Source organism: Lipotes vexillifer, unplaced genomic scaffold (genome assembly GCF_000442215.2).
Source record: "Lipotes vexillifer unplaced genomic scaffold, Lipotes_vexillifer_v1.1 scaffold22, whole genome shotgun sequence".
Lineage (NCBI taxonomy): Eukaryota > Metazoa > Chordata > Mammalia > Artiodactyla > Lipotidae > Lipotes > Lipotes vexillifer.
The window spans coordinates 3,024,430-3,043,681 of NW_006779050.1; the positions used below are offsets into that span (position 1 = coordinate 3,024,430).

Genomic DNA, 19,252 nt, shown 5'->3' on the forward strand with positions numbered 1-19,252 from the left:
TGAGCCTGCATGCCACAACTACTGAAGCCCGTGCGCCTAGAGCCTGTGCTCTGCAACAAGAGAAGCCACCGCAATGAGAAGCCTGCACAGTGCAACGAAGAGTAGCCCCCACTCACCGCAACTAGAGAAACCCTGCACACAGCAAAGAAGACCCAACACAGCCAAAAATAAGTAAATAAACTAATTAATTTAAAAAATCAGGAGTTAGAAAAGGAAAATGGAGAAGTATGTTAATTATATCATCTTGCATAGTGAAGAGTTAATTATAATTATGTAAAAGTCTAACCACCAGAAGAGTTGAAAACACAAACTGCTAAAGATGGTTACTTCTGGAAAGTCAGACTAGGATGAGAAGAGAGAGAGATTTTAACTTTTCATCTCTCGTTCTTTCTTATGGTTTTAATTTAGAGGAGGGAGTCATAGTGAAATTATTCTTTTTTTAAATTGTGTTCAGCCTACTTTTTATGTCAAGTTTATTGTGATTAATTTACATACCTTAAAATTTACTCTTTTTAGTGTGCAGTTAAATCAGTTTGACCAACTCAGTCCTATAACCATCATCAAAATTAAAAATAGAGCAATTCCATCATGTAAAATTTTCTCATACTCCTTTGTATCAACCCATTCCCTCCACGCAAGCCCATGACAATCAGTGATCTTTTAACTTAACACTTTTTATTTAATGTGGGTTCCTTGTAACCTGAATATAATCAAGTCTGAATTGGTGAGTTTGGAGCAGTTATATATAATGTAATGGTTGATATATCTGAATTAAAATCTGTTAATTGGGCTTCCCTGGTTGCGCAGTGGTTGAGAGTCCGCCTGGTGATGCAGGGGACGCAGGTTCATGCCCCGATCCGGGAGGATCCCACATGCCGCGGAGTGGCTGGGCCCGTGAGCCATGGCTGCTGAGCCTGCACGTCTGGAGCCTGTGCTCCGCAGTGGGAGAGGCCACAACAGTGAGAGGCCCATGTACTGTCAAAAAAAAAAAAAAAAAAATCTGTTAATTGTTTTCTAATTGTTCCATTTGTTCTTTGTTCTTTTTTCCTTTTATTTGCCCTGCTTTTAGGTTGACTTTTTTTTTTTAATAATTTCATTGTATCTCTATTATTAGCTTGTTATTTATACCTTTAAAAAAATTAATTTAGTTGTTACCCTCATATTTATTTAGTTTTTTAAAGTCTGATTTAAAGTGTAAAAAAAAGGGGGGGGGGAGAAAAGAGATCTATACCCAAATGTTAATATTAGTGGTTTGGGGATTGGGTTTGAATTATTCTCTGCTACTTTTCTGTATATTCTTCCTAACTTCCTGTATGAATGATGTTTTATTTAAAAAAAAAAAAAGGAGAGAGAGGGAGAGGAAGAGAGAGAGCAAGACAAAGAAACTGGGCATCCCTGTGGAAGTTGGCTTAAAAGAGAATAGGATAAGAAAGAAATGTTTGATAAATTACTGGAGGTTGCTTTGTGGATTGATCTGGAAAGTAAGCTCAGGTCTATCTGCTATAAAATATATTATAGCTATTTTTCAGGGACATAGGTGTTTTGTCTTGAGCAAGATAGGTGGTTTTCATTGACTTAGTTCTGCCATATATCTGAAAGTGTCCTGATAATTTGGCGAAGTCCAACCTGCTGAAGGTCAAGGTCATTTGTATACCACCAATATTAAACTACCTTCGTGGAAGAATAATACTTCAATTAGAATAGCCTTTAGAAAACTACATTCTTTGTCAGATCAATTCTGTTGTAAGTGGAAAATCAAAAATATGTCGAGGTAGATAGTTTAGAAAATGTGTAGAGTCTATTTTCTCTGAATAGAGGAGGAACAATAAAAATATAGCTTTTTGGGGAATTCCCTGGTGGTCCAGTGGTTAGGACTCTGCACTTTCACTGCTGAAGGTCTGGGTTCAATCCCTGGTAGGGAACTAAAATCTCACAAGGCACATGGCCCCCCCGCAAAAAATATGTGTGTATATATATGTATATATATATATATACATATATGTGTGTGTGTGTGTATATATATATATATATATATATATATATATATATATATCTTTGAATTTTATCACTGAACCTCATTTTATTTCTTGAAACAAGTTCTATATCTGCTTTGTAATTGACCTATTGATCTGTGACTCTTTTGTTTTCTTTGTAGATATTCAAAGGTTTTGTGCATAGCATTTGAGATACTTCAGGGCTTGCAGTATATGAACAAACATGGTATAGTACACCGGGCACTGTCTCCTCATAATATCCTTTTGGATCGAAAGGTAATCATCAAATAGTATATTAAATATTTGCTTTATATTTCACATTGGAAGCTACTGAAATCAGGTCCACTCAGTTAATCAGAGGGACTGTAGAATTAGAATATGTCTTAAGAGTATTCATAATGAAAAGATTATACGAATGTAATATACTTGTGGTTGTTTAAAAAAAAAGTATCTCTAAATTATATGAATCCGTATGTCTTTCACATTCATTATTCTTTTTTCCCCAGACCCATTTTCTAACTTGTTTTGTTTTTCCTTCCATTCATTTTCTAAAAGATACATACACATTGTGGCTTCCCAATCCACTCCTTCTCTGAATTTGCTTTCATCTTAAGAAAGATTCTCTGACTATTTACATATAATATTTTTCTCATAGCACAACTGAATTGTGTTTTTTCCACTTTATTCTTCTTTCCTACTTCCTCTTTTCACTTTATTCCTCATTTATTTTCTTTGTTTACCAGCTGTTCATACTTAGCTTTTTTTTTTAATTGGAGTGCTGTTTCTCTACTTGGAAATCTTATGGGGGATTTCTAAGAAGCTAGTCAACCTCTAAGAGAATTATGGGTAGCAAGGTGGTAGTTTTTTCAGGAATAATTATAATTTCATTCTTTTTCATAAGCATATAAAATAATTTTGAGGAAACATTTTCTGGGGAATTATTTTTTGTATTAGTAGGATTATTCTTTTTCTCTTTCTTCCAGACTTTCAGTATATATACCCTATGATATTAAAAATAAAGATAAAATGGTGCTCATTAATTTCATACTTACGGTAGTAGAGTATCTAACTGTCTGAATTGTTTTAAAATATAAATGTTTTGTAATTCTGGGAAATAGAGTTCTTGAGAAAAAGAAAACAACTTTTAAATTGACTATGGTTTTTTAAAGTCTTAAACATCTAAAGGGGGAAAAACTTAAGGGACTTATAAAATTTGTTTTGCCTTTTAAGAATCTTGCTTTTGTGATCATTATGCTTATTCTCAAACAGTATAAAAAATTGTTGGGAATCAAGATATTAGCGAACTGACCTTTCCAAGTTAAAAACGTCCATGTCAAGTTTAAATTATAACATTGTGAATGGACTTGCAACTCCCTGAAAAAATTTTCTTTTGTGAAAATTACCACAATATATTCTAACTGAGGATTCAAGACAACTAAGAACATTTTTGCTATTTAGAGAAGCCCAGAAAATATTAACAGCAAAAATTTTTAAATGTTGTCATTTTGATATATATATATAATATGTGTGTGTGTATATATATGTTTGTAATGAATATAAAGCAGACTTCAAACCTGACAAATAGTTTTTAATAAAATTATGGCAAATTAAAATATAATATTTTCTTAACGTATCTGACTATATGATAGTGTCCTTACTTATAAAATGTATAATTCTCTCTGTCAGTGATATTAAAATATTTTATAATGATTTTTTTTCTTCCTTTATTATTGTAGGGACATGTTAAATTGGCTAAATTTGGACTTTATCACATGACAGCATATGGTGATGATGTTGATTTCCCAATTGGGTAAGAATTTTTTTTTTCTGAGGAGTTCCGGCTTAAACTTTCTAATCTTTAATGAAGTGTGTATTTTGTTAATTTATTATTTTTGACATAAAACTACCTTTTTAAAATTACAAATATCTTAATTTTCCATATACTTCTAAGAGTAGACAATGAGTTTTTCCCAGCATACAAAAGGTCCCTGATGTTGATCTTTCATTAAATTGGTAGTGAGGCTAGCAGATTATTGACTTTCTTCACCTTATAATGCTTACTAAAATTAATTATATTTCATTCAGAATTGGGTAAATTTAAGGCAAGAAGGCTGACAAGATTCTCACTCAATGATAATGTATGTTCCTCAAAAGACAGAAAAATCACTCTCATATTATCTTCTAATATTTCTAAGTTTAATTCCCTGTTCTTTAAGATGTAATTGTACATTAAGCTTCAAGTCGAGTCACTGTATCTGTCAGAGGTAATGGGGTGGATTCTCTAACTGAAAGTCTGTGTTTAAGTTTGGAGAGGTTCTGATATGGAATTCCAGATTTATGTCAGACTCCAAAAAAGGAATGAAAGTTTATTTCATCCTGGACTCAATTGAATGCTTTGATATAGATGTTTATATTATATTTATTGTTTGGTTGCTTTTTAAACATGTTAATAATATAATTCTTTTATAAGTGTTTAATTTTGACATTATTTTAGATACATAGAAGTTACAAAATAGTACAAAAATTTCCTGTATAGCCTTAACTCAGACTCCCCAAATGTTAACATTTCACTACATTTTTTCCTCTCTTTCTTTTATCTTACACATATATATGTATTTGTTTATAATATAATTTTTTTTCTGAATTATTTAAGAATTATTAGTGTATATAATGGCCTTTTACCCCTCAATACTTCAGATTGTATTTCCTAAAGTAAGGAATTTTCTTACATAACCACAAAACAATTATCAAAATCAGCAAATTAAAATGATATAATACAATTTTCTAGAGACCTTAAGCATATTTCTTAATTGCTGTGAGATTCTGTTTAATAGTATCAATTTGTGTTTTGCTCTTTGGGCTCCCTAAAGTCAGTTCTGTTACTCCATTATTGGGAATTATGGTTTGGAGTCATGGAGTATGTTTCTGCAGGAAAACATTGCCTAAAAACTTAACTAGATGTTTTTAAAAAAAAGATCTCATTTATAAATTACCTTTTATCTTTGTAAGTTAGCTTATAGTTTTGTCACTTAAAATTTTCATTAGCTTGGCCATAGCTAATAATCTTAAAATAAATTGTTTAGTCATTCCTTCCTTTATATATTAAGAAAATATTTATCAAATACATTTTCTTATGGCTGCTGGATATACAAACATGGATAAGATAGGTTCCCATTCTTCAAGAAACTCATTATTTAATGGGAAATTTTCTGTTTTGATGGCCTACTTATTAATGTGCATAAATTCATAGTCTTATAGTTTTACATACCAAAACTTGTGGTTGTAGGCAACAAACAATTGTTTTCACAAGCACAAAAACAATATTTTATAAAAGTAGCCTATGCTCTATTTGTTTTAAAAAAAACCTTTTGAAATAATAAAATTAAGTTCATAATAAAGCTCTGGTATCTTCATCATATGTAATAATTGCCTTTTAAAATAGCTTTTAGGCAGCTGTAGTAAATGTGCTTCTTCATTTTGTCTAAATTTGTATGAGAGAGAACTCCAAAAACAATACAAACAAAAATTACTTTAATTTTTTGCCTTTCACTTAAAGGTTCTTTAGGTTATAGTGATGAATAGAAGAAAGGAAGTGATTTTTCCTAAAGCACATCAAGGATTTTGAAGAGTCGTGTTTGAATTTAAAATGCTTGGATAGAATTGGTCTCATGTGCCATTTGGTTTGGCTTACTTTGAAGTCTTTGACCCAAAAGGTCTGACCAGAAAGTATCAAAGAGCAAAATGTGAAACATTAGCCAGGAAAAATAAAGTGATCAAACAGCTAAGTCATGAAAGAAAATATTTACACCAGAAGAAGCTTGCAGTTGATTCAAAAGACAAATATTAAAGAACAACAAAGTAAAATGTTAGCATCTGTTTCAAAATATTGTAAAGAGTTAGAAATTGGACATTCATTTTATTTGGCCAGTAGCTTAATACCTTGTTAAAGCATCAGACAGATGGTGAAAGCCACTTATATTTATCTCACCAGTCATACTCACGGCAGAGTTCCGGTAAGAGTGTTAAAATGCTATGCTAAAGAAGAGACACTTGTTGAACGGAGATAATTTACATTAAAAAATCCTAAGTTTTATTATTTTTATTAATTAACAAGTCCTTGATAGAAAGGAAATTAGAATTTTGGGAGCAAAAGTCACCTCTATACTTCCAGAGATCACCAGTCAGAAGTTTTAGATATAACAATTTACCTATAGTATTGCTTGACTTTTCACTACCCATGCTGTTATTTTGGAGTTAGATGTGCTGGAAATCAGGATTAAAAATGAACAGTTTACCTTCTGGATGTATCATGCTAATGATGACGAAGCTAAAACATTGCCTATGTGTCATATTTTTCATTTTTAGAAAACTTCTTTATGTATTCACTAATATTTATAACAGTTTTGTGAGGTAGGCATTATTATTCCCGTTTTATAGATTAAGAAACCCAAATCATATATAGAATATGTGCTAGGACTGAAGTTAGAATACAGGTATTATAATATTAAGTTCATTGCTTTTCTACTAGTCTTCACTTGTCTCCAGAGGTTTCACACATTCATTTACAAGATCAATATGATCACCTTAGGGTAAAATAACATCATAGTACAAATTTATATGTATGAAAATGTGCCTCAGCCTCTTTAGTTATCAAGGAAATACAAATTAAAACTACAACGGTGTGTAGCTCCCACCCACCAGATGGCCAAACATTAGAAAGTCTGTCACTGCTGTCTAACAAGTGTTGGGAGAAGTAAGCAATAGGATCTGTTGTACACTGCTCGTGGGAGTATAAATTGATACAATCCCTTTCAAAAAACATTTGGCATGATATTATAAAGTTGAAAGTGCACATGTCTTACAGCCTAGAAATTCAATCCTAGGTTTATACCCTTGGGGAAACTTTTGCAGATGTACACATAGTATTTCTAGCAACATTGTTTGTAATATAAAAAGACAGGAAATAAATGCCCATTGACATTAGAATGAATAAATTATGATATATTCATAAAATAGAAGTAAAAATTAATGAATTAAATCTACATGCAACTATATGGATGGCTCTTTTAAATAACATTGATTAAAAAAGCAAATCACAAAGGAATACCATCAGCATAATTCCAATACTATAAAGTTCAGAAATGTGCTTGACTAAACAATATACTTTTTAGGGTTGCAAACATATGGTAAAGCTATAAAGAAATGGAAGAGAATTATAAACACAAAAATTCCAGTTGTCTGTTCCTTTTGGGGGATACCAGGGAGGTATAATTAGGGAGAAGCAGAGAGGGACCTTTAGTGATAATTTCATATTCTTTACTTAAACTTCTTGATAGGTACATGGGTGTTCTTTTAAACTTTATTCTTTATACCTTATTCATTTAATATTCTGTCTTTTGTATTTACTAAAGCAATTTTCAAAAAACTTGTGTTGGTGAAGGTAAGGGGAAATAGGCACTCATATTGCTTATGAGAATATAAATTGCCATAACCTGAAAGGGCAACTTGTATCAAAATTTTAAATGCATCTACCTTATGACTTTGTAGAGCCATGTCTAGGAATTTGTCTTTCGTCTACACATACATATTCATGGGAAAGGGAATATTTGTAATATATCCATGTCAGCATTGTTTGTAATAGCAAAAGAGTGGAACTTCCAACATATCCTTCTTCAGAGTTGCATCAAGTAAATTAAATGCATCCATACAATGAAATTTTTGGCAGTTTTCAAAAAGAATGAGGCAAATCTATACTTATTTTTTTAGAATGATCTCTAAAATATATTTTGAGTGAAAAAGGGTACAGAACAGTACATATAGTATGCTTCCCTATGGGGCAATGATGATGGGTGATAAAGTTTACTTATCCATACATATGTGTGGGTGACTGGAGTACAGAGATGGGAGAGAGTCTTACCTTTCAATTTATATATTTTTACAGATTTTGACATTGCTACTATTCAAAAGAATAAATACTATTTTCAAAGATAATATATGCTTTAAATAAGAGTTAAGTATAAAGAGAAGATAGGCAGTAAGGAAGAAGGAGAAACTCCTGGAAACCTGGAAAGCTGCAAGAAGGCAATATGTTAACACAGAGGAAAGCAAAGAAAGGAACTAATATTGCAGAGACACGATAGGTTTTAAATTATTTGAGACTCAAGTATTTGCTCTTGATTCCTAGACATAAAAGCCTGTATTATGGTTAGTTTAGAATTCTTCCTAGAAAGAGTTGTTCGTTTAATTGCATTGAGCTTTTACATAGGTCGTACTGTACTGGTAGTAAAAATGTACCACTACATACTTCTTTCCCCCTTTCTAGCTCATAGTAATTATTCATTTCTAAAATATACCATTTTAGGTATCCATCATACTTGGCACCTGAGGTAATTGCACAAGGAATTTTCAAAACCAATGATCATGTGCCAAGTGAGAAACCGTTGCCTTCTGGCCCCAAATCAGATGTCTGGTCTCTTGGAATCATTTTATTTGAGCTTTGTGTGGTATGTATAAAGAAATAGTAAACTCATAAAAATAAATTGTATGTTTCTTAGAAAAGTATTTTAGGATACGAAGGCTATTTAGTAATATCAATAGCATGTTTTTGCTTTGCAAATTGACTAGATAACAGGGAAAAAAATCTCAATTTGACTTCTTAAAAAATCCTGTTTGACAATTTATTTGTATATTATTTTGGTATATCTAGAAATATTGACGCTTTTATTAAGTATTAAAAATATACACTGTACTGGGCTTCGTGGTGGCGCAGTGGTTGAGAGTCCGCCTGCCGATGCAGGGGACACGGGTTCATGCCCCAGTCTGGGAGGATCCCACATGCCGTGGAGCGGCTGGGCCTGTGAGCCGTGGCCGCTGAGCCTGCACGTCTGGAGCCTGTGCTCCGCAACGGGAGAGGCCACACACACACACACACACACACACACACACACACACACACACACTGTACTAAGTGTAAAAAATTAAGCATATTTAGAAACATTTACACTAAAATGGCTTACATGCTTTGGTATGTTCATGCTCTCTCTCCCTTCTGTGGTATTCTTTCTTCCTTTAATCCCTTCTCCTCTCTTATTCTGTCTCCTGTAAGACTGACTTTGTAACTGAGCTGACTTTTTATGAGGCCTTCCTGAAATATCCTCTATATTTATTAGGGTAATAAAGACTATACAGCTATTAAAAACAAATGAATTAAAACTGCAGTAGCTTAAAGAACACAGATGTTTTTCTCCCTCGTGTAACAGTCCACAGAAAGTTAGTGTGGGCTCTGTTCCACAGCATCATGAAAAAACTTAGGCTATCAGGAATGGCTCCACCATTCTCACCACCTGATTTCCAAAGATGCTCTCTTTATCCTCTTTTTTAGCTATAAAGAAAGAAGAGGAATGAATTCACAGTAACTGTCTTTAAAAAGATGATGTAAGGGCTTCCCTGGTGGCGCAGTGCTTGAGAGTCCGCCTGCCGATGCAGGAGACGCGGGTTCGTGCCCCGGTCCGGGAAGATCCCACATACCGCGGAGCGGCTGGGCCCGTGAGCCATGGCCGCTGAGCCTGCGCGTCCGGAGCCTGTGCTCCGCAAATGGGAGAGGCCACGGCCTTTTCCTAAAAAAAAAAAAAAAAAAAAAAAAAAAAGATGATGTAAAAGTTGCAGATTTCAACTCTGTTCTTTTCACTAGTGGCACTTTACTCATGTGGCCACATGTAGGTTCAACAGAATACAAATGCCTAAATATTCAGAAAGAAGATCAGGATGGATTTGGAGAGACAACTAATATTTTGTCAATCCTTCCTCCAAATACCTGCCAGGGTTAGTTCCTGTCTTCTTTTCTCTCCTTTTCTATTTTAGCATTTGTCTTGTTTGTCTACATGGACAATAAGGTCTTTAGAGGCACACATTTTTATTATTCATCTGTTGTTCTGTCTTCCAAGGGATTTTTTTTTTAACATCTTTATTGGAGTATAATTGCTTTACAATGGTGTGTTAGTTTCTGCTTTATAACAAAGTGAATCAGCTATACGTATGCATATGTTCCCATATCTCTTCCCTCTTGCGTCTCCCTCCCACCCTCCCTATCCCACCCCTCTAGGTGGTCACAAAGCACGGAGCTGATCTCCCTGTGCTATGCGGCTGCTTCCCACTAGCTATCTGTTTTACATTTGATAGTATATATAAGTCCACTCACTTACTTCGTCCCAGCTTACCCTTCCCCCTCCCCATGTCCTCAAGTCCATTCTCTACGTCTGCGTCTTTGTTCCTGTCCTGCCCCTAGGTTCTTCATAACCATTTTTTTTTCTTTCTGGAATCCATATGTATGTGTTAGCATACAGTATTTCTTTTTCTCTTTCTGACTTACTTCACTCTGTATGTCAGAATCTAGCTCCATCCACCTCACTACAAATAACTCAATTTCATTTCGTTTTATGGCTGAGTAATATGCCATTGTATATATGTGCCACGTCTTCTTTATCCATTCATCTGTTGATGGACACTTAGGTTGCTACCATGTCCTGGTTACTGTAAATAGAGCTGCAGTGAACATTGTGGTACATGACTCTTTTAGAATTATGGTTTTCTCAGGGTATATGCCCAGTAGTGCGCTTGCAGGGTCGTACGGTAGTTCTGTTTTTAGTTTTTTAAGGAACCTCCATACTGTTATCCATAGTGGCTGTATCAATTTACATTCCCACCAACAGTGCAAGAGGGTTCCCTTTTCTCCACACCCTCTCCAGCATTTATTGTTTGTAGATTTTTTGATGATGGCCATTCTGACCAGTGTGAGGTGATACCTCATTGTAGTTTTGATTTGCATTTCTCTAATGATTAGTGATGTTGAGCATTCTTTCATGTGTTTGTTGGCAATCTGTATATCTTCTTTGGAGAAATGTCTATTTAGGTCTTCTGCCCAGTTTTGGATTGGGTTGTTTGTTTTTTTGATATTGACCTGCATGAGCTGCTTGTAAATTTTGGAGATTAATCCTTTCTCAGTTGCTTCATTTGCAAATATTCTCTCGCATTCTGAGGGTTGTCCTTTTGTCTTGTTTATGGTTTCCTTTGTTGTGCAAAAGCTTTGAGGTTTCATTAGGTCCCATTTGTTTATTTTTGTTTTTATTTCCATTTCTCTAGGATGTGGGTCAAAAAGGATCTTGCTGTGATTTATGTCATAGAGTGTTCTGCCTATGTTTTCCTCTAAGAGTCTTATAGTGTCTGGCCTTACATTTAGGTCTTTAATCTATTTTTAGTTTATTTTTGTGTATGGTGTTAGGGAGTGTTCTAATTTCATTGTTTGACATGTAGCTGTCCAGTCTTCCCAGCACCACTTATTGAAGGGCTGTCTTTTCTCCATTGTATATTCTTTTCTCCTTTATCAAAAATAACATGACCATATTTGTGTGGGTTTATCGCTGGGCTTTCTATCCTGTTCCATTGATCTATATTTTCTGTTTTTGTGCCAGTACCATACTGTCTTGATTACTGTAACTTTGTAGTAAGGTCTGAAGTCAAGGAGCCTGATTCCTCCAGCTCCGTTTTCCTTTCTCAAGATTGTGTTGGCTATTCAGAGTCTTTTGTGTTTCCATACAAATTGTGCAATTTTTTGTTCTAGTCTTGTGAAAAATGCCATTGGTAGTTTCATAGGGATTGCATTGAATCTGTAGATTGCTTTGGGTAGTATAGCCATTTTCAAAATGTTGATTCTTCCAATCCAGGGACATGATATATCTCTCCATGTGTTTGTATCATCTTTAGTTTCTTTCATCAGTGTCTTATAGTTTTCTACTTACAGGTCTTTGGCCTCCTTAGGTAAGTTTATTCCTAGGTATTTTGTTCTTTTTGTTGCATTGGTAAATGGGAGTGTTTCCTTAATTTCTCTTTCAGATATTCCATCATTAGTGTATAAGAATGCAAGTTATTTCTGTGCATTAATTTTGTATTCTGCTACTTTACCCAATTCATTCATTAGCTCTAGCAGTTTTCTGATATAGTCTTTAGGACTCTCTGTGTATAGTGTCATGTCACCTGTAAACAGTGACAGCTTTACTTCTTCTTTTCCGATTTGGATTCTTTTTATTTCTTTTTCTTCTCTGATTGCTGTGGATAAAAATTCCAAAACAATGTTGAATAATAGTGGTGAAAGTAGGCAACCTTGTGTTTTTCCTGATCTTAGTGGAAATGCTTTCAGTTTTTCACCATTTAGAACAATGTTGGCTGTGGGTTTGTCATATATGGCCTTTATTATGTGGAGGTAAGTTCCCTCTTTGCCTACTTTCTGGAGGGTTTTTATCATAAATGGGTGTTGAATTTTGTCAAAAGCTTTTTCTGCATCTATTGAGATGATCATATGGTTTTTCTCCTTCAATTTCTTAATATGGTGTATCACATTGATTGATTTACGTGTATTGAAGAATCCTTGCATTCCTGGGAAGAACCCTACTTGATCATGGTGTATGATCCTTTTAATGCGCTGCTGGATTCTGTTTGCTAGTATTTTGTTGAGGATTTTTGCATCTATGTTCATCAGTGATATTGGCCTGTAGTTTTCTTTCTTTGTGACATCTTTGTCTGCTTTTGGTATCATGGTGATGGTGGCCTCGTAGAATGAGTTTGGGAGTGTTCCCTCCTCTGCAATTTTTTTGAAGAGTTTGAGTAGGATGGGTGTTAGCTCTTCTCTAAATGTTTGATAGAATTCGCCTGTGAAGCCATCTGGTCCTGGGCTTTTGTTTGTTGAAGATTTTTAATCACAGTCTCACTTTCAGTGCTTGTGATTGGTCTGTTTATTTTTTCTATTCTTCCCGGTTTAGTCTCGGAAGGTTGTGCTTTTCTAAGAATGTGTCCATTTCTTCCAGGTTGTCCATTTTATTGGCATATAGTTGCTTGTAGTAATCTCTCATGATCCTTTGTATTTCTGCAGTGTCAGTTGTTACTTCTCCTTTTTCATTTCTAATTCTGTTGATTTGAGTCTTCTCCATCTGTTTCTTGATGAGTCTGGCTAATGCTTTATCAATTTTATTTATCTTCTCAAGGAACCAGCTTTTAGTTTTATTGATCTTTGCTATCCTTTCCTTCATTTCATTTTCATTTATTTCTGATCTGATCTTTACGATTTCTTTCCTTCTGCTAACTTTGGGGTTTTTTTGTTCTTCTTTCTCTAATTGCTTTAGGTATATGGTTAGGTTGTTTATTTGAGATGTTTCTTGTTTCTTAAACTTTGCTATAAACTTCCCTCTTAGAACTGCTTTTGCTGCATCCCACAGGTTTTGGGTCGTCGTGTTTTCATTGTCATTTGTTTCTAGGTATTTTTTGATTTCCTCTTTGATTTCTTCAGTGATCTCTTGGTTATTTAGTAGTGTATTCTTTAGCCTCCATGTGTTTGTATCTTTTAGATTTTTTCCTGTAATTGATACCTAGTCCCATAGTGTTGTGGTCAAAAAAGACCCTTGATACGCTTTCAGTTTTCTTAAATTTACCAAGGCTTGATTTGTGACCCAGGATATGATGTATCCTGGAAAATGTTCCATGAGCACTTGAGAAGAAAGTGTATTCTGCTGTTTTTAGATGGAATGTCCTATAAATATCAATTTGTCCATCTTGTTTAATGTATCATTTAAAGCTTGTGTTTCCTTATTTATTTTCATTTTGAATGATCTGCCCACTGGTGAAAGTCAGGTGTTAAAGTCCGCTACTATGATTGTGTTACTGTCAATTTCCCCATTTATGGCTGTTAGCATTTGCCTTATGTATTGAGCTGCTCCTCTGTTGGGTGCATAAATATTTATAATTGTTATATCTTCTTCTTGGATTGATCCCTTAATCATTATTTAGTGTCCTTCTTTGTCTCTTGTAATTGTCTTTGTTTTAAAGTCTATTTTGTCTGATACGAGAATTGCTACTCCAGCTTTCTTTTGATTTCCATTTGCATGGAATATCTTTTTCCTTCCCCTCACTTTCAGTCTGTGTGTGTACCTAGGTCTGAAGTGGATCTCTTGTAGACAGCATATATATGGGTCTTGTTTTTGTATCCATTCAGCCAATCTGTGTCTTTTGGTGGGAGCATTTAGTCCATTTACATTTAAGGTAATTATCGATATGTATGTTCCTATTCCCATTTTCTAAATTGTTTTGGGTTCGTTATTATAGGACTTTTCCTTCTCTTGTGTTTTTGTCTAGAGAAGTTCCTTTAGCATTTGTTGTAAAGCTGGTTTGGTGGTGCTGAACTCTCTCAGCTTTTGCTTGTCTGTAAAGCTTTTAATTTCTCCATCGAATCTGAATGAGATCCTTGCTGGGTAGAGTAATCTTGGTTGTAGGTTTTTCCCTTTCATCACTTTAAATATGTCCTGCCACTCCCTTCTGGCTTGCAGAGTTTCTGCTGAGAGATCAGCTGTTAACCTTATGGGGATTTCCTTGTATGTTTTTTGTTGTTTTTCCTTTGCTGCTTTTAATATTTTTTCTTTGTATTTAATTTTTGATAGTTTGATTGATATGTATATTGACGTGTTCCTCCTTGGATTTTTCCTGTATGGGACTCTCTGCGCTTCCTGGACTTGATTAACTATATCCTTTCCCATATTAGGGAAGTTTTCAATTATTTTGCCAGTCCCTTTCTTTTTCTCTTCTTCTTCTGGGACCCCTATAATTCAAATATTGGTGTGTTTAATATTGTCACAGAGGTCTCTGAGAGTCTCCTCAATTCTTTTCATTCTTTTTTCTTTATTCTGCTCTGCAGTAGTTACTTGCACTCTTTTACCTTCCAGGTCACTTATCCATTCTTCTGCATCAGTTTTTCTACTATTGATTCCTTCTAGAGAATTTTTAATTTCATTTATTGTGTCCTTCATCATTGTTTGTTTGCTCTTTAGTTCTTCTAGGTCCTTGTAAAATGTTTCTTGTATTTTCTCCATTCTATTTCCAAGATTTGCATCCACTATTTCCAAGATTTGCATCCACTTTTTTTTATCATTACTCTGAATTCTTTTTCAGGTAGCCTGCCTATTTCCTCTTCATTTGTTTGGTGTGGTGGGTTTTTATCTTGCTCCTTCATCTGCTGTGTGTTTCTCTGTCTTCTCATTTTGCTTAACTTACTGTGTTTGGGGGTCTCCTTTTCGCAGGCTGCAGGTTCGTAGTCCCCATCATTTTTGGTGTTTGTCCCCAGTGGCTAAGGTTGGTTTAGTGGGTTGTGTAGGCGTCTTGGTGGAGGGGACTAGTGCCTGTGTTCTGGTGGATGTGGCTGGATGTTGTCTTTCTTGTGGGCAGGACCATGTCTGGTGGTATGTTTTGGGGTGTCTGTGACCTTATGATTTTAGGCAGCTTCTCTGATAATGGGTGGGGTTGTTTTCTTGTCCTGCTAATTGTTTGTCGTAGGGTGTCCAGTACTGTAACTTGCTGGTCATTGAGTGGATCTGGGTTTTAGCGTTGAGATGGAGATCTCTGGGAAAGCTTTTGCCATTTGATATTATGTGGGGCCAGTAGGTCTCCGGTGGATCAATATCCTGCACTCGGCTCTCCCACCTTAGGGGTATAGGCCTGATACCCAGACAGAGCACCAAGACCCTGTCAGCCACAAGGCTCAGAAGTAAAGGGAGAAAAAAAGAAAGAAATAATAAAATAAAATAAAGTTAAAAAATTAAAATAAAAAATTATTAAAAGTAAAAAAATTAATAAGTAATTTCAAAAAGGAAAAATAAACGAAAGAAAGAAGAGAGCAACCAAACCAAAAAACAAATCCACCAGTGATAAGAAGTGCTAAAATCTATACTAAAAACAACAGCAACAACAAAAAACGGACAGGCAGAACCCTCAGACAAATGGTAAAAGCAAAGCTATACAGACAAAAAAATGACACAGAGAAGCATACACATACACACTCACAAAAAGAGAAAAAGGAAAATAATATATATACCATTGCTCCCAAAGTCCACCTCCTCAATTTTGGGTTGATTCGTTGTCCATTGAGGTATTCCACAAATGCAGCGTATATCATGTTGATTGTGGAGATTTAATCCGCTGCTCCTGAGGCTGCTGGGAGAGATTTCCCTTTCTCTTCTTTGTTCACAGATGCTGGGGTTCAGCTTTGGATTTGGCCCTGCCTGTGCATGTAGGTCGCCCGAGGGCATCTGTTCTTTGCTCAGACCCGACAGGGTTAAAGGAGGGGCTGATTAGTGGGCTCTGGCTCGCTCAGGCCGGGGAAGGGAGGGGTATGGAATCCGGGGGGAGCCTTAGGTGGCAGAGGCTGGCGTGATGTTGCAACAGCCTGAGGTGCGCTGTGTCTTCTCCCGGGGAAGTTGTCAATGGATCATGGGACCCTGGCAGTGGTGGGCTGCACAGGCTCCTGGGATGGGAGGTGTGGCTAGTGACCTGTGCTTGCACATGGGCTTGACATTTCATGCCCGTCTCTGGTGTCCGCACTGATATCTGGGGCTTGCACCCTTCTCTGGAGCTTGTTTAGGCAATGCTCTGAATCCCCTCTCCTTGCACACCCCAAAACAATGGTCTCTTGCCTCTTAGGCAGGTCCAGACTTTTTCCTGGACTCCCTCCCGGCTAGCTGTGGCGCACCAGCCCCCTTCAGGTTGTGTTCACGCAGCCAACCCCAGTCCTCTCCCAGGGATCTGACCTCCGAAGCCTGAGCCTCAGCTCCCAGCCCTGACCTGTCCCGGCGGGTGAGCGGACAAGCCTCTCAGGCTGGTGAGTGCTGGTCGGCACCAATTCTCTGTGCGGAATCTCTCTGCTTTTCCCTCGGCATCCCTGTTGCTGCACTCTCCTCCGTGGCTCCAAAGCTTCCCCCGCTCCACCCCTGTCTGCCAGTGAAGGGGCTTCGTAGTGTGTGGAAACCTTTCCTCCTTCACAGCTCCCTCCCAGAGGTACAGGTCCTGTCCCTATTCTTTTGTCTATGTTTTTTCTTTTTTCTTTTGCTCTACCCAGGTACTTGGGAAGTTTCTTGCCTTTAGGGATGTCTGAGGTCTTCTGCCAGCGTTCAGTGTGTGTTCTGTAGTTGTTCCACGTGTAGATGTATTTCTGATGTATTTGTGGGGAGGAAGGTGATCTCGTCTTACTCCTCCGCCATCTTGAAGGTCTCTCTCTTCCAAGAGATTTTTAAAGTGTTTTGGAAGTATTAACTCATTGATCTTTACCATATATAAGATTTAGGATGACATTATGTTCTTCATTTTGTGTGTTTTCAGAACTAATTGAACAGTGGAGGAGGTAAAGCATAGTAGTTAAGAGACAGCCTTTTGTAGTCAGAGAGAACTGGGTTTGAAATATAATGCAGCAAAATATAGTTGTATGACTTAGAGTAACTAACTTCTTAAGGCTTTGGTTCTACTTCCATAAATAATAATAGTATCTATATTGTAAAGCTGTTGGAAAAATTAAATGAAATAACGTATATAAAGTACTTAGTATAGGGTGTTGCTTTGCAAACAGTCCATAAATGGTAGCTTTTATTATTAATATTTAAATATTCACAGAAACATGGTAGCTTACACATTGGCACTGCTTTTTCTAAGGGAAAATGCCAGATTTTCTGATTCTTTGCTATCCTTTGTCTAGACCATCTTTCTTTTTGTTGGTATGAAATGATAGTGAATCTCATTTTTGTTTAAAATCATAGCCTAAATGAAGAATTTTATTGGAATGTGAAGTTTACATAAGTGTAAATGTGAAGTATGTAGCTTTTCCTTTTTGTTACCATCATTTATATTTAAACTCTTTACTAATGATCTAGGTATGTCTCATATGAGTAATTCGATTCAGCAAATGTTGATGAATCTTTACTGTGTGTATAGCAATGCAGTAGGAATAAACTGTGATTAAGGTGCATTGTCAAAGAGTTTATAATTTAATGCAAATTCATTAACTTTGAAGATAAACACAGAGAGCTGTGTGAATTCCAAGAAAGGAAATATTAATTCCATGATAGGGGCTTCATAACATTTTTTTTTCATGACATTTTAAGTGGTGCTCAAAGTTTAGAGTCCAGTTTTAAGATGGATTAAATCTACCTCATCAGACCTTTAGATTTGATACAAAATATTAAGCTATTAATTGATAACACATCAACAATTAACAAAGGGAACTTTTGGCAGGTTAGACATTTTAAGGAAATAGACGAAAAGCTATAGCACTTTGCTAGGAAGATCTTGCCATATTACCGGAAAGTCAGTACAGCTGCTCTGTCACCCAGAAGTTTCCATAGTCCAAAACATGTATAGGAGAATTCTGTATTAAAAAATGAGTACATATCTAAGAAACACCAAGCATCTAAAGTTGGCCTCTACTATAAAAAAGGAACAACGAATAGAGTTTACATTTTATTACAAATAGAAAGGACTTTATAATAAATGTATGTGTTCTTTAAGAGATAAAGGAAACAATTCAATTTATGAAACAATTACAGAAACTAGGAATCAAGAACATTTACTGAAAAAGAGCAAGAATCAGCTATGAGTTTTAAGAAAAAAAAATGTAATTATTGAAGTAAAGAACAAAGTAAATGGATCATAGGAAACTGGACACACTGAACACTGAGTTAATCTCCCAGGATATGACACAAATAGATAAAAAGATTGAAAATATAAAAGAAATTTTAAAAGACAGACAAGATAGATTCAGATGTTCTAATATGTTATAGTAGTATCAAAAGTAGAGAGTAAAGTTCTCAATTTGAAAGAACATACTAATTACCCTGCAAGGCAAAAGAAAAAAAAATCACAACATACAAACAACAACAACAACAGCAAATAGCTAGAAATCTTATACTAAACTTTTAGGAGATGACTAATGATGAAATAGTGAGTAACATTTATTGAGCACTTCATAAGAGCCAGGTACTTTTCTAACGTATTTACATCTATTATCTCAATCCGTACTCTTGCCAGTCTTATAAAGTTTATCTAATTACTATCTTTACAGATTAGGAAATTGAGGTACAGAGAGTTTAAACAACGTGTCCTAGTTACATAGTAGTAACTAATACAGCAGATTTGTGTCCATCAATCTGTGTCCAAAGCTTTATGTACCCTTAACCAACGTGCTAAGTAAGCTGCCTTTACTAAGCTCTGATGTCTTTATCAGTGTTGAGAAAATCTTAAAATGTGCCAGAGAAAAGACATATTACCTACAAAGAATAACAATTAGATTGGTATTAAACTTCTTAGCAGTGTGAATGCAAGAAAACGGTGAGACAGTGCCATCAAAGTGCTAAGAGAAAGAATTTTGAATTCTTTAAGTCACAAAACTAACAGTTGGGAGT

The 19,252-nt window shown here is 35.5% G+C and overlaps 1 protein-coding gene across 3 annotated transcripts in view; it reads left to right on the plus strand.

Annotated features, from left to right (window-relative positions):
- Positions 1 to 19,252, plus strand: part of TBCK (TBC1 domain containing kinase) — a 236,479-nt gene that overhangs the window by 45,253 nt on the left and 171,974 nt on the right. The window contains exons 4-6 of one of the 3 annotated variants that reach the window (XM_007452155.1): positions 2,156 to 2,270; positions 3,731 to 3,804; positions 8,356 to 8,380. In XM_007452155.1, coding sequence (XP_007452217.1) covers positions 2,156 to 2,270; positions 3,731 to 3,804; positions 8,356 to 8,380 — 214 coding nt within the window. Of the gene's footprint in view, positions 1 to 2,155; positions 2,271 to 3,730; positions 3,805 to 8,355; positions 8,498 to 19,252 lie in introns of all 3 variants that reach the window. The other 2 variants (XM_007452154.1, XM_007452156.1) reach the window with 2 other exon arrangements.